Source organism: Sander lucioperca, chromosome 11, assembly GCF_008315115.2.
Source record: "Sander lucioperca isolate FBNREF2018 chromosome 11, SLUC_FBN_1.2, whole genome shotgun sequence".
Classification (NCBI taxonomy): Eukaryota; Metazoa; Chordata; class Actinopteri; order Perciformes; family Percidae; genus Sander; species Sander lucioperca.
Window position 1 is genome coordinate 33,557,583 of NC_050183.1, and position 13,300 is coordinate 33,570,882.

The following is a 13,300-nucleotide window of genomic DNA, read 5'->3' on the forward strand; positions in this document are numbered from 1 at the left end:
TGCCAGTCATTAGATACCCAGCTGGTATAATAACCTGGCCAAAGGAAGAGATAGAGGCTACTGATATCAAGACAAGAACGCTGAGACTATACACCAAGTGGAAGGAGGGTGGCCAAGGCCTATTTAGTGTCAAAGCAACTATCTAGGATAAAACAACAAAGATCCAGGAGTACATAAGGAAGATGGCCACAAGTGATGACCTGCTAAGTGAATATCTCAGGCAGCAGAAACCCAGTGATGGAGGTAGGGGGAGGGGAGGAACCATCATGTAAGGACAAGGAGGGTATATTAAAAAAAAGAAAAATAAATCCCCACTCGCTCCATCCTGGGCAGTCAAGCTTGGCTCGTCTACCAGAGGCCTGGGAGCCTGAGGGTTCTGCGGAGTATCGTAAGGCCCTGATACACCAAGGCGACGGTTGCTGACGGTGTGTCAGGGCCTTACGATAGTTTGTGTGGTGTGTCCCGCACTGTCGCAATTCATCTGATTGGCTGTTCAGCTTGAAAATGAGAGAGAGGAAAGCAAACAAATGACTGTGAGAGGCACACACAAGGCTCTTTTAATTTTTCATCTCATCTAATCAATCCAATACACATAAGAGCTGTCAAAACTGATAAAAAATGATGTTTGAATGTTCCTTATATATCTATTTTAGCACATTATGTCCATAAGATGCTTGTGTTGGTATATTTATATAAAGTAACGTTAATAAACTAATAATCTATACCGTGAAATTTAATATGAAGGCCGTTATAGACCTCTCTCTCTCTGCACCGCTAAACAATTAGCCCCCTAGCAAGCAAGCCACTCGGTCCCTCCGCTCCGCTCTCACTGAAGGGATACTTCTTTGCCGAGAGAACGGATGACAGCCTGGGAGAGAGAAAGTCTGATTAGCCATCTCCCAGTGTCCACTGTCATCCTTCGGGTAGTGAAGCAGAGGGACCTTAGGCTCTGTTCTGTTCTGCCACTGCTGATTCGAGCAAACACTGTTTGTTGTGGGTATCTGGTTTCCATTTTTGAATGACAAATAGATTACCGCCATCTGCTGGTATGGAGACTTATTTCCTCTCACTCAGCTGCAGAACAGACGTGGTACGTGGCCATCGACTGTAGTCTGTGTGGTGTGTTTCAGTGCAAATATTTGACCAAGACAAAGGCGGCAAATTTAGGACCTAGGTGAAATAACTGTTTAGGGAAAACTGCTTGCTGTATGTTCAGCTCTCTGTACGTTTGTAGCTTTTAACTGAATCTCTGGGGTTTGAAGTTTAGTTTCTGCTTTATTTTACATTTCATGTTCGCTTGAGTCATGTTAAGTTACTTCTGTTAAAGAACATTTCCTGATTTTGCAGCTTCAAAATGAAAGAATTTAAATAAAATAATGGACGATTCTTATTGTTTTGATTGAGAGACCCGTAGCAGTGGAAAATTACATATTGTAGCCTACGTTTAAGCCATGCTAGCAGCGTGCCTCAAGAGATGGTCCAGAATGAAATGTCTCAATTATTGGATGGATTGTTATGAAATTTGGTGCAGACATTCATGTTCCCCTCCAAATAAGTTTAGTGACCTTCTGACATTTACTCTAGCGCCATCATCAGGTTATCATTTCAGTTTTTCCAAACTTTGGTTTACTATCAAATAGGCTACCTGCAAAACTAATGACATTCCTCAGCTGTACTTGTACTGTCAGCTGTACTGCTAATTAGCAAATGTTAGAATGCTAACATGCTAAACTAACATGGTGAACATGGTAAACATTATACCTGCTTAACATCAACATGTTAGCATTTTGCTCAAATAACTACTGGGCCTAAGAATAGCATCACTGTGGCTTTTGTTATTTTGAAGATCAGAGATCAGATCCATATCAGAAGTCTTATCCTTCCCATGAAAGCAACCTAAATGAGTGCTTCTCCGAATATTCTTTGAAGTTACAGTTTTATCAACGCCTGCTCTCAATTTATTGATCCCCCAGATTATCAATTTGCTCGCACACTTTATCACATCAATATTTTTTTCTATAATATGGACCACCTGGGTCTGTAGGAGAAGCTGAGTAAAATTACTCAGATGACATCAGTGGAGTAATCTCAGGTTGGGCTTGAAACCTACAAATGTTTACACATAACAGAACGCTTGTGTTATAAACTAGAGGTGTGGAGTTTGAAAGATGTGGGCAGGCAGGATGTGATGATAAACACTTTTGAGTGGCATTTTGGGAAGTTTAGGTGTTGGAAGTTTGAATGAATGGAAACAAGTTGTCTTAGTTCAAACTTGGTTTAATGACCATTGAGGATGCAACATGACAGAACGGCAGTTACAGACAACTGGAGCTACACTTCCAGCCAACCTACAAAGTAACACGCATGCGCCAGATTACTTCCTACTATACGGCACCTGCAACAGCTCAACATAGACTGTAAACAACATATACTGAACACAGTGGCGGATCTACATTAGGATCCAGGGTTTTTGGAACTTGACCCATAATAGAGACTAAAAATGATGGATATATCACCTCTCTTTCATCATTCTCTCTGTGCATTCTCTCTATTTGCCCCAACCAAATAGTAAATCACTGGAGTACCTCTTTAAAACACAAATGTATAGCTTACCACAATTTCATGTACAGTATGACTATGTACTGCATCATTTCATTTCAAATCTTTTTAATCCACCAATACTGGTGTACCCCTGCAGGGCAATCAACTGGTGTACAGAAAAAAAACGGTATCATTACTTCTAAATAATGTATTTAATGGATAGAGGGTTTGCATTGTTTATGCACCAAGCCAACAATATATATAGATATATATATATATATATATATATATATATATATTGAAATATATAGAAATATATAACAAGACAAGTTTCAATAGGGCACTCTATGCAGCTCTCAAGGCATACGTCTAAAAGCCATCCATCAGACAAACCTTTTCTGTTTGCCGACTGTGATACACACACACACACACACACACACACACACATGCACACACACACTCACACAGAGAGAAAATACACACAGCAGCATGCATACAACCACTGCAAATTAAAAACAAAAGCCTGTGCACTTTCACACACATATTGTACAATGTGGTAAATAAAAACAACATAGCATCCAGGTGTCAGTGAGGAGTTAAAAAAGCCTTCACTAAGTCAACCGCACTCTCAGGTTACATTATAATTAGGAGGCTTGAATGGAGAATAGTATTTATTAGCAGAGATGCAGATTTTTTAAAAGTCATCATCTTGTTTTCATGCTCTTTCTCAGCTGAGCAGAATCGTAAAATGGCTTTACTGCACTGTTTAGTCTGGATCGTCTAAAATAAACATGCCATATATGCCATGGATGAATGACGGTGACACTTACAGCTCGGTCTAAGCGCCACATAACATAACAGCCACCCATAAAACATGCAATAGTAAAGTCTGCAAAAACAGTGTTCTGTTCTACTACTTTACCCCGTCTGACCACCGTTTGCTGAAACGCAGTGAAGTCTGACGTCCAGTCCAAACACAGGCTGTCCCATAGCAGGCGAGGAGTCACACAGCCACACTAGATATCCTCCAGATGTGAGAGAGCGAGAGAGAGTAGGAGTGGTAGAGGGAAAGTTAAGAGAAAGAAAGGAAGGGGAACAGGCGAGGGTAAAAGGAAGGCAGTGAGCAACAGCTCTGACCTAAATGGGAACCACAAACAATTTTTCTCATATTTGTTCTCTGAGAATTAATTTTCTTCCTCTCAATGTTGTAGTTACAGTTTTAGTGCAAAACGTTTGTGTTGTGAAACTTGTTTAATTTTTCTCTAGATTCAACAAAAACTTTTCAATCTCACATAGTTGAAGTGAGATTATAATCATAAACTTGGGATAGGAGGCCTGTTTACTTCAAATAGATCTGGTGCGTACCTATCTTGGATTAAACAGCTAAAAACATAGTCTCGTTCTCTAATGTACAAAAAGGAGATTATTGATAAAAGATGTTATTGAGCTGAAAAAAATATGTGCCTCTATTTGTTGACATGTTATAACTTTAACTTGGCGAAAAGACAGATGAGTTGTCCTAAATATCCCAGTAATAAATCAAAAAGTGGAAATGTAGTCTGCCAAAAAAGGGGCGACAGGATATGATCTAATGTCCCACGTGTTTCTGGATTAGGCCTCTTCTGCAAAAAGCCCACCTCCTATTAGGCCTAGTGTGTGAACATCTGCTACCATTATGATACATCAGCACAGTTCACTTAAAATTTTCATGCCGAAAAGTTTTGCGATGATTCATCACCATGGGTAGTCAAAATATGCTTCAACAACATATGTATTTGTTTTTGTCTGTTTTATTTTCTTGCTTTCACACCTCATGTCTTATTAAAAACACTGTGAGTGAGCAACCAATAAAAGCCTTATTTCCACTACCAGTGAATTTGTGTTTTGTGTGAAAGGCATTAGAATAAAACTGCTTAAAACAAATTATATCCACACTGCCCAAAAAAGCCCTAAATGTATTAACTACATGGTCAAAATTGGAGTTAATTTGACAAAAATGATTGTGCAATTATAAGAAGGTTCGATACCACTTTTACGTCTGTACAGCTTAATTTAGAAGACACTGGAAACGGGGGAAACAGCTAGCCTGGCTCTGCTGCCTTTAATCTCACACAGGGTGTATCACTTCAGGGACATCTACAGAATCTGCTCCTTCACACATTCTAAATAAATGTTTTTAACAAGTGTATATGTTCTTACTCAATACTGAGCACTTGCACTGGGTCTCTTGCAATTAGTGAGAGTGATGGGGTTTTGGGAATCACTTACTGATTACATGTCTGCTGAGCTGCTGTTTTTAGGCTGAAAGAGAGACAGACCTCGGTTTGTAGCCTTGAATCCCCTTCTGAAATGGGAGAAAACACTGAACCATTCTTTGGTTATTACTCATCATATTTTTTGGCAGGCTGTTTGCTCCTCAGAGGGGCTCTGGTCACTGTGACTGTGACATGTTTTAAATAAGTTTCCACTAATAATAATAATTCAGGGCCCTAAAGCAAAAGTATCACAGCACATTAATCGCTACTAGAATTTAAATTTGAGGTAAATTTACATTTAAAAATGAATTGTCAAAATGGATGCAGTTGTAGTCTCGCATTGCCAGACCTATCTTCACAATGCTGTGGGGTAAGGTCTGGCTACACCATAGATACATTCTGGAATAACAAAATTTTCTGAAATTGAACTATTTTTTTTTTTATTTAGCTGACAGGCATTTCACTTGATTAGAGCTTGTATGACATTATTCTACTTCTTAAAGGGTAACTACCATTTTTTTCAACCTATTTTCCTATGTTTTTGTGTCTAAGTGACTGATGGGAACAACAATCTTTGACATTGGTCCAGTATTAAGCAAGATCGCATCAGTCGACAGCGGCGAAATAAGCTCCAAGTAATAGGGCAGTTGTCCAGCTTGTATTTACCTTCACAAAAGTACTCGTTTTGCCACTGACAGGCTCAGATTAACATTCTAAGTGTCTGACAACATTATGGAGATAGACCTTTAAAACCTCTTTGAGAGCTTTCTGTTTAACCAGAAAACGCTCTGAAGTCACTGGCGCTAAACCCACCAGACTCCATTTAAAAACGGAATACTTTTAGCGTGTATATTTTCACATGTAAATCGGTGAACTATGTGTTTATTTCAATCAAAACTAGAGTTGCGATTGTTGGAAAAGTGGAAAGACGACCCAAAACGGCTTTTCCTAGTTTTATTTTGTTTCTGTCGACTTTGAATGGAGTATTTTACAAGGCTAAAATTACTGTTTATTTACATGGAGTCTGGTGGGTTTAGAAAACGCAATTTTGCGGATATTTTTATGTTTAAATAAAGGATCTTACCCTTTAACAGAAAGGTCGACCTCCTTAGAAATCCTTTCCATAATGTTGTCAGACACTTAGAATATTAATCTGAGCCTGACAGCGGCAAAATTAGCACTTTTGTGAAGGTCAAACTGGACAAAAAGGAGTCATTAGTGACCAAGGAATAACACTACCGTGACTACAGAGTGCAAGAGCCAAGGCAAAGCTCCAGTAGAATCTAGGTCAGAGCTAGTTAACAGATTTGTCTTTCAGCCATGTTCCTACATTTACAAAGTAAAAACTACAATGTGGCAGACTGGAACAAGGTGGCTGCAGTGTTAGGAAAATGCAGGGTCCTCCCAGGCCCAGCCAACTCAAGAGTGACATCCAAGTACTGTCACGACTGAACAGAGAGCCATTATTGGTTAAGGTCACACTAATACAGTATAATCTCAAATAGGATCCCTATATTGCAACTTGTTTGTTGATATCTTATGGAGCCAAGGAGTATGATCATGTTAATTTAACATCTACCACACTGAATAAACCCTGAAGCTTATGTTAGGACATCAGGCCAATACAGTATTTTCATTTTAGCATCCATAAACTCACCATTACCATTTGATCATAAAAGTCAAGAAGCCCTCATTTTAAAAATCAGGGCCAGCAAAGAAACCTAAAGTCAATGGCATTAGTTAAGTGTGTATGCTAAATACAATTACTGCTTAAGAAAAACAGACCCACGTCAAGACCACATTGCAGCAAAAGAAAATTTATTAAGTAGAAATCCTTTTAGAGGTTCATACAATAATGATAGTACAGCAGAAAAGTACAACCCCCTCTGTTAAAACATTGGGTGGTCACAGTGAAAAACATGTTGGCTAAAAACCTTAGAGCGAACTGCAAGTCTGAGACGAGGAGGCACTTAGGCTGCTGTCCATGATTGTGGAAAATGACATCAATCTGCTCTACTCAAAACATTTCCAGACACAGTACACTAAAAGAAAGACTTCTTTAGCAACGGACATTAGGAAATTATTGAAAACTGGACATAAACTGAATTAGTATCTATAAGTAGGGAGCACTTGTCACTACTCTAGTGTACTGAGTATTATTGTGAGAGGGACTTAATTAGAGAATCTTCTTATTATCTTATTCTCCAGTTATATTGGCAGGGCTGCTGAATAATCCCCTGGTCGATCAGTGAGGTCGCTTGTAGAGAAAGTGGTTCAGACCTGTAATGAGAAGCTTTACAGACCTTTGAAATTTATCTGAAACCAGACTTGCTGTAAAATTCTTCGTGGTTAACTATTCAGTGTTCAGAGGTGTAGTTGCAGCTAGCTCCGACATCTCATCTACAGCTTGGCGTTGCCCGGCTGCAGCTGCAGGCTCTGAAGCTTCATGGCCAGTCCCATGTTCCCTGTGATCTTCAGCTTGCCCTGGAAAAATGCCTGTGAATCAGAGAGGGAAAAATGTCATCCAGACAGTTGTGAATCTGAAGTACGGTTCAGTCTGTATTGGAGAGAACTACATGCTAGTTTTAAGAGATACTGTGAGAGATTAACTCAACCCAGGGAAAGTGGGACACAGCAAAAACAACTTATGAAATGTCAGGAAACTGCATGGCACACAGGCACAGAATGGGTAGAGTTAGATAAATTAATGTTTGTGAACCAGAGTGCAGGAGGTAATGATTTAACTACTCTGAATGAGCAGATTTTTTTAGAATATTAACAAAGTTCTCAGAAGGAAATAGAAAACTTTTTTTCATAGTGTGACAGAAATTGTAGAACTGAAATTATCATTTTTTCTTTTGTATTAAAAACATCATGCAAATGGACAACCTGTCCAAACTCTAAATGTTGGGGGATAAAGCAGTGGAAAAACTGCATTTGGAGCATGTACAGCTGTCCTTCATGACATAAACAGTGCAGTGATGGCTTTTCTGGGGGACTCCTGATACATGTAATGGCTGTGTACTGATGGCAGCAAGAGAATACAATAAGATAAGATTAAGGTTTAATTCATTCCTCACTGAAAAATTATGTATGGGCAAATGCTGCAAAAAGATAAGAAATGGAGACCGCTTTGGCATCACCAAGGTAAAAAAAATGAAATAAAAATTGAAGTTTAGCACAAAAAAATCATAATAATGATCATTATCGGGATATTTGAGACTAATCTTGAAGGAAATGGCTAGTGCTATTTTTTATATTTTTCTTAAGGTCAACAAATCCCATGAAAAGACAAAAACAAACAATGAATCAGTCTGTCTCTCAATCTTTCCAACTTTCTTTACCCATTTGTGGCTCTCAGGCCCAATCCCATTTTTTTCTCAGCTTAGTTGTTTTTTAACAACCGTACTCATACAGGAGTAAAAAGTGCATTTCTTGGATTAATACACATTTAATGTTCTAGTGAGTATTTCCAGCAGCATGAGGGTGTATGTGGGATTGAGTCCAAATAAGATAGAGAGTGTGTGTGTGTGTGTGTGTGTGTGTGTGTGTGTGTGCGCTTTAATAGTTCTTGGACAACAAGATCCTGGCACAGAGTAATAAGATATATCAGGCTTTGGATACACACAATACTTAGTAGGATCAATTAAAGGTCCAATATGTAATATATTTACTGTAATACATCCAAAAATGACCCCAATGCGTCATCAGATATTAAAGAAACATGCTAAGTTGAAATACTATCTTTTCTGACAACAATGCTAATGCCAGTATTTTCTCCTTTTGAAATTTCCGTTCTGTGACAGAATTTCTGTTTGTGTTTTGGCCTGTGTGTTGTTATCAACTGCCCAGTTTGACAGCCAGGCCGGGATGCCAACTATACCTGTAAAAACGTAAACCCAGCGCGCTACAGCTGTAACGTTAGTACATCCATGAAAGCAGCAAACAAACGAACAGGATCAACAGAGAGAGATTCTACCCGACCTAAAAAAACGAGCATATTTCTAACAGTTGCGTGACCGGGTAAATATTGGAGATGTATTTTAAAGATGGAGACAGCTTAAAGCCCAATAGGACACCGAGTTAGCTAAGCATTAGCTTCAGGCTAATATATCACGTCTACAAGGGACAGGCATTTTATGTAATTTCAACATTTGTGTACTCACATTGAATTATATAGCTAGAGTACCCAAGTTGGTAATTCTAAGCTGAGGAATTGTGTCTGTCAGTTGGGTACAGAGCTCCGCGTGAGCACGGGCTTTTATGACTGTCAATACAGCCGGCATCTAACGTTAGCTACTCCGCTGTGCTGTGAAATAATTTCTGGCTATATGAGACAAGCGTCTAGCAACATTGTTGTGGATGCTACGGTCTCAGCCTGGCAACCTCTGTGAACTTCGGATCTGGGGAGGAGGGGGCAGGGGAGACGACTCTCTCCAGTATTTTGAATTTGTACTGCAGTAACTATTTTAAACACTAGCTGTCAGTATTACATATTGCACCTTTAATTGTTGGTTTGGTCTTTCCATGGGATTTGCTGACAATAAGAAATAAATAAGTCTGACAATAAGAAATCAAGTCTTGGAAGCCTTATCCTTTGAGCACTAATGCTTCTGCTAACATGTTTAAGAATATTTGATGCTGCAGAGGCTAAAAAAAAATCTGCCTTTTGTTCTTTTTTGGACACATATCACTTATCAAGTCAGGCATTAAATAAATCTCTGTCATTTAATTGTCAGGTACAACAGAGTTACCTCTTAATTTCACCCAGGCGCTAACAAAATTAGGGCTGAACGATTAATTGCATTTGCGATAATATCGCGATATGTTAAAACGCGATTACCTAATCGCAAAGGCTGCGATTTGGTCACATGACTCGCGAGAGCAAATCAGTCTGCACTCCGCAGAGAAAGCATCAACTAGCACGCTAACGCTACGCCATACCTTGAGCTGATTTCTGTCATTCAAACAACTCTGAGTTGTAGTTTAAAACTTTTACAGCCATTTTATTAAAATGAAGGGTTTTTTCGGGCTTGAGTCTATACATGCAGTTAATGGATACAGGCACACAGAACTCTAGGCTCGGTTGGCAACGATTAGCTCTGATTAGCGGTTAGCTCCGTTATAAAGATTAAAGAGTGGCGGAGCTGCCACTGAGAGGGGTAACAATCAGACTGATAAATGACGTTCGGGGAGCTTTCACAGCAGCGTGGCCGCGGGGTTTCAACAGTTTTATTAGTACAGTTAATCCCATGGCAAGAACACCAGCAACTAGCTAACGTAACGATAGCCTCTCTGAACAAGTGCACACGGCCCACACGAGGGGGAGGGGCTGGAGGCAGCTCCTCTCTGTGCACTGTAAAAAAATACACTGTTGTGTGTGTGTGCGTGTGTGTGTGTGTGTGTGTGTGTGTGTGTGTGTATATATATAGATATATACTATATACTATATTTTTACTTATTTAACTGTCTAGTGTGTAATTGTGTGTTCATACTATAAATTATTATATTATTATTCTTTGTTGAATAATACAGAAGACAAAGAGCTTAAAAAAAATAATCAAATCGCAATCGCAATATTTGGGAAAAAAATCGCAATTAGATTATTTTCAAAAATCGTTCAGCCCTAAACAAAATATCCTGCAAGTACATCCAACTAGCAAACAAATGTGTTCCACTTTTCAGGAAAATCTTTGGACAGGACACATGAAATAAACTGCAGGGAAAAGCCAGGAGGATGTTTGACTACACAACTCAATCAGTCCCCACATTAATATACTAATGCCATATTAAAAACACACGTAGAGTACAACAACAGGTATGTTAGTAAAAGTTATGTACAGTAAAATTACGTAAAAAGTAGTATATACATTACAAATTTTTATTTTGTTTTTAAGGTTACTGGGTATATAAATATTGCAATATGTTTAAAAAAAAAACTATAATGATGCAGAAAATTAAAGTGAAGAATTAAATAAACGGTAAAGTGTAACCCCAATCAAAGTGTTTTCAGTAAGTATACAACTTTTATACAGGAAACAAAACCATAGTCAACATCAAATTCATGCCAATGTCAAGAGTGGTTCATGTGGATTTCGAAAAGTAGTACTTACTGATAACAATAATAATAATAATAATAATAAATATATGATAATATATAAGAAACTTTAAAGTGTTAAATTGAGACCAGAATTTGGTGTGGTGGTAGTCTTTTGTTTTACCTGACTCATATTTTCTTGCCTTTTTCCATCATCTGATGTGAAAATATAAAATTTTCACACAGTCAAATAAATACAAAGAGTGCAGTGATTCAACAGATAAGACTTGACTCGGGCGCTTCTCGACTGTTGGTGTGAATCATCAATGTTTAGAGACTAGCCCTTACAAATACATTCTGAAGTTCAACTGAAGCAAAAATGAGGCATCAGCCGTCTGAGTTTCTTCCAAAGTTAGTCTTTTTTAGTACAAAATTCCTTCTTCATGTAATGGTTCTTCCACAGCAGCTCGGCGAGAAAACACAATCCAGGAAAATACAAAGAGGGAATTTCATACTAAAAAGATTGCAACTTTGGAAGATATCCACTTGATTTTACTTCTTTTGACTGCACTTTCAAATCGTTTTTTGCACAGACAGAGAACTGTGGATTTTGTCCCCCAACACTTACATTGGAATTGCTTTAGGAAGCAATATCTTTATGGTCAATATGTGGAGGAGAAACAATTACAGCAAATAGAAACTGTTCCAATGCACAGGTAGATGTACAGTATGTGTTGTTCCAAGACATAAAATGTTAACCTATTCTTAAAGACAAAGTGCATCAATATTAACTTTGAGTCAATTAAATACAGGAATTCATATACTATACATTCATTAGTGAATTTCCCATTTCATAGACACAAGCTGCTCTGACAAAAATAGATCTGATGCGCAAGAATAACAGAGGAGTAAAGCACTTCAAAAAAATTTTCTGACCAATAGCCAACCCTCGTTAAGCGATCATTAACCATTAACCACCAAGCCCAGGAGGCTCAGACATACTTCACGGCTGCATCCAGTGGACATTGGGGGTAAGACAGATACAATCTAAATACTTCCACACACTTGACTTAAGAAGACAAAAGGTAAATGGTATAGCCTACTTGTGCCTTCTCTGAATCAGAATCATCATCAATACTACATGCAAACGTATCCACTCAAACCACACAGAGATTGAATACTCACAGACTGTGGATTCATCTTCCCTGTCATCAAGGCCAACAAGTCTGTATCTGACATGGCAATGGTGCAATCTGCTTTCTTAGCTGCAGGACAGAGATACAGGAGATACGCTTAGTTATAAAACAGAAACATGCATCTCAGGGATATTTCAGGCAAAAAGAAATATAAATGTCTAATAAAGCACACAGACTAAGCAGCAAGGTTATTGCATTTTTCATTAGTTTTTATTTTTATTTCGTTTTGACTTTTTGTTTTCAAATTCAGTTTAGTTTTAATTAGCTTTTAAAGCAGGTTTGCTAGTTTAGTTCAGTTTTAATTTTTTGAAAATGCTTGGTTTTAGTTTAGTTTTTATTATCTTAGTTTTGGTCTTTTTTTGTAATATGGGTTATTTGTCAGGGGACTCAAAAAGGTCAGAAAAAGTATTGTGTAATAATAACTCAACAAAAACATCATACAATTTTAGAAATATGTATTCACAATGTATTCAACAATAACACCAGTACATAAAATGTAGCCTACATATGGTCATAAATATGTAAACAGTATCTGACACAGTCATAATCAAATAGGTGCCGCTTTCTCCCGACTTTCGGTACCGCTATGATGCCAGGCGAGGGGCACGGACTATGTTGTGTTCAATTTAACGTGGAATGTCGGGATTTCTGGGTTCCCAGTCGGAAACTATACATGTCTACGGGAAATGTCATGGTCGGAAAGATATAATGTTATTTGCTCTATGAAAGACATCGACAAAGACGAAAACTAAGGACATTTACTCAATAATTTTATTTTATTTTAGTTAGTTTTGCAAACAGACATTACAGTTTTAGTTTAGTTATCGTTTTTTTTTGTAATGCCTCATTTTTATTTTTATTTCAGTTAACGACTGTTTTTTCCCACCTAGTTTTCGTTATTTCGTTCGTTTTCGTTAACGATTATAACCTTGCTAAGCAGAAAAACAGTCTGCGCAGACCTTGAACTTTAAACTGCATTTCCACCTATAGTTAAGTATTAAAGTGCTCATATTATGCTCATTTTCAGGTTCATAATTGTATTTAGAGGTTATATCAGAAAATGTTTACATGGTTTAATTTTCAAAAAACACCATATTTTTGTTGTATTGCACATTGCTGCAGCTTCTCTTTTCACCCTGTGTGTTGAGCTCTCTGTTTTAGCTACAGAGTGAGGCATCACACTTCTATTCCATCTTTGTTGGGAGTCGCACATGCGCAGTAGCTAGGTAAGAACTATTACCCAGTCAGAAGCAGAGTATGAGGGCGTGCCA

At 38.1% G+C, this 13,300-nt stretch overlaps 2 protein-coding genes across 3 annotated transcripts in view; both read right to left on the reverse strand.

Annotated features, from left to right (window-relative positions):
• podn (podocan) overlaps window positions 1-3,728 on the reverse strand; it is a 58,689-nt gene extending 54,961 nt beyond the window's left edge. Inside the window, exon 1 of one of the 2 annotated variants that reach the window (XM_031318265.2) lies at window positions 3,464-3,728. The gene's annotated coding sequence lies outside the window, so the exon portion shown is untranslated. Of the gene's footprint in view, window positions 1-3,371 lie in introns of both variants that reach the window. The other variant, XM_031318266.2, reaches the window with a different exon arrangement.
• Window positions 3,729-6,593: 2,865 nt separating this feature from the next.
• Window positions 6,594-13,300, reverse strand: part of scp2b (sterol carrier protein 2b) — a 31,337-nt gene continuing 24,630 nt past the window's right edge. The window contains exons 4-5 of the mRNA XM_031318410.1: window positions 12,019-12,098; window positions 6,594-7,292 (exon numbers count right to left, since the gene is read on the reverse strand). Coding sequence (XP_031174270.1) covers window positions 7,197-7,292; window positions 12,019-12,098 — 176 coding nt within the window. The 3' untranslated portion in view covers window positions 6,594-7,196. The remainder of the gene's footprint in view (window positions 7,293-12,018; window positions 12,099-13,300) is intronic.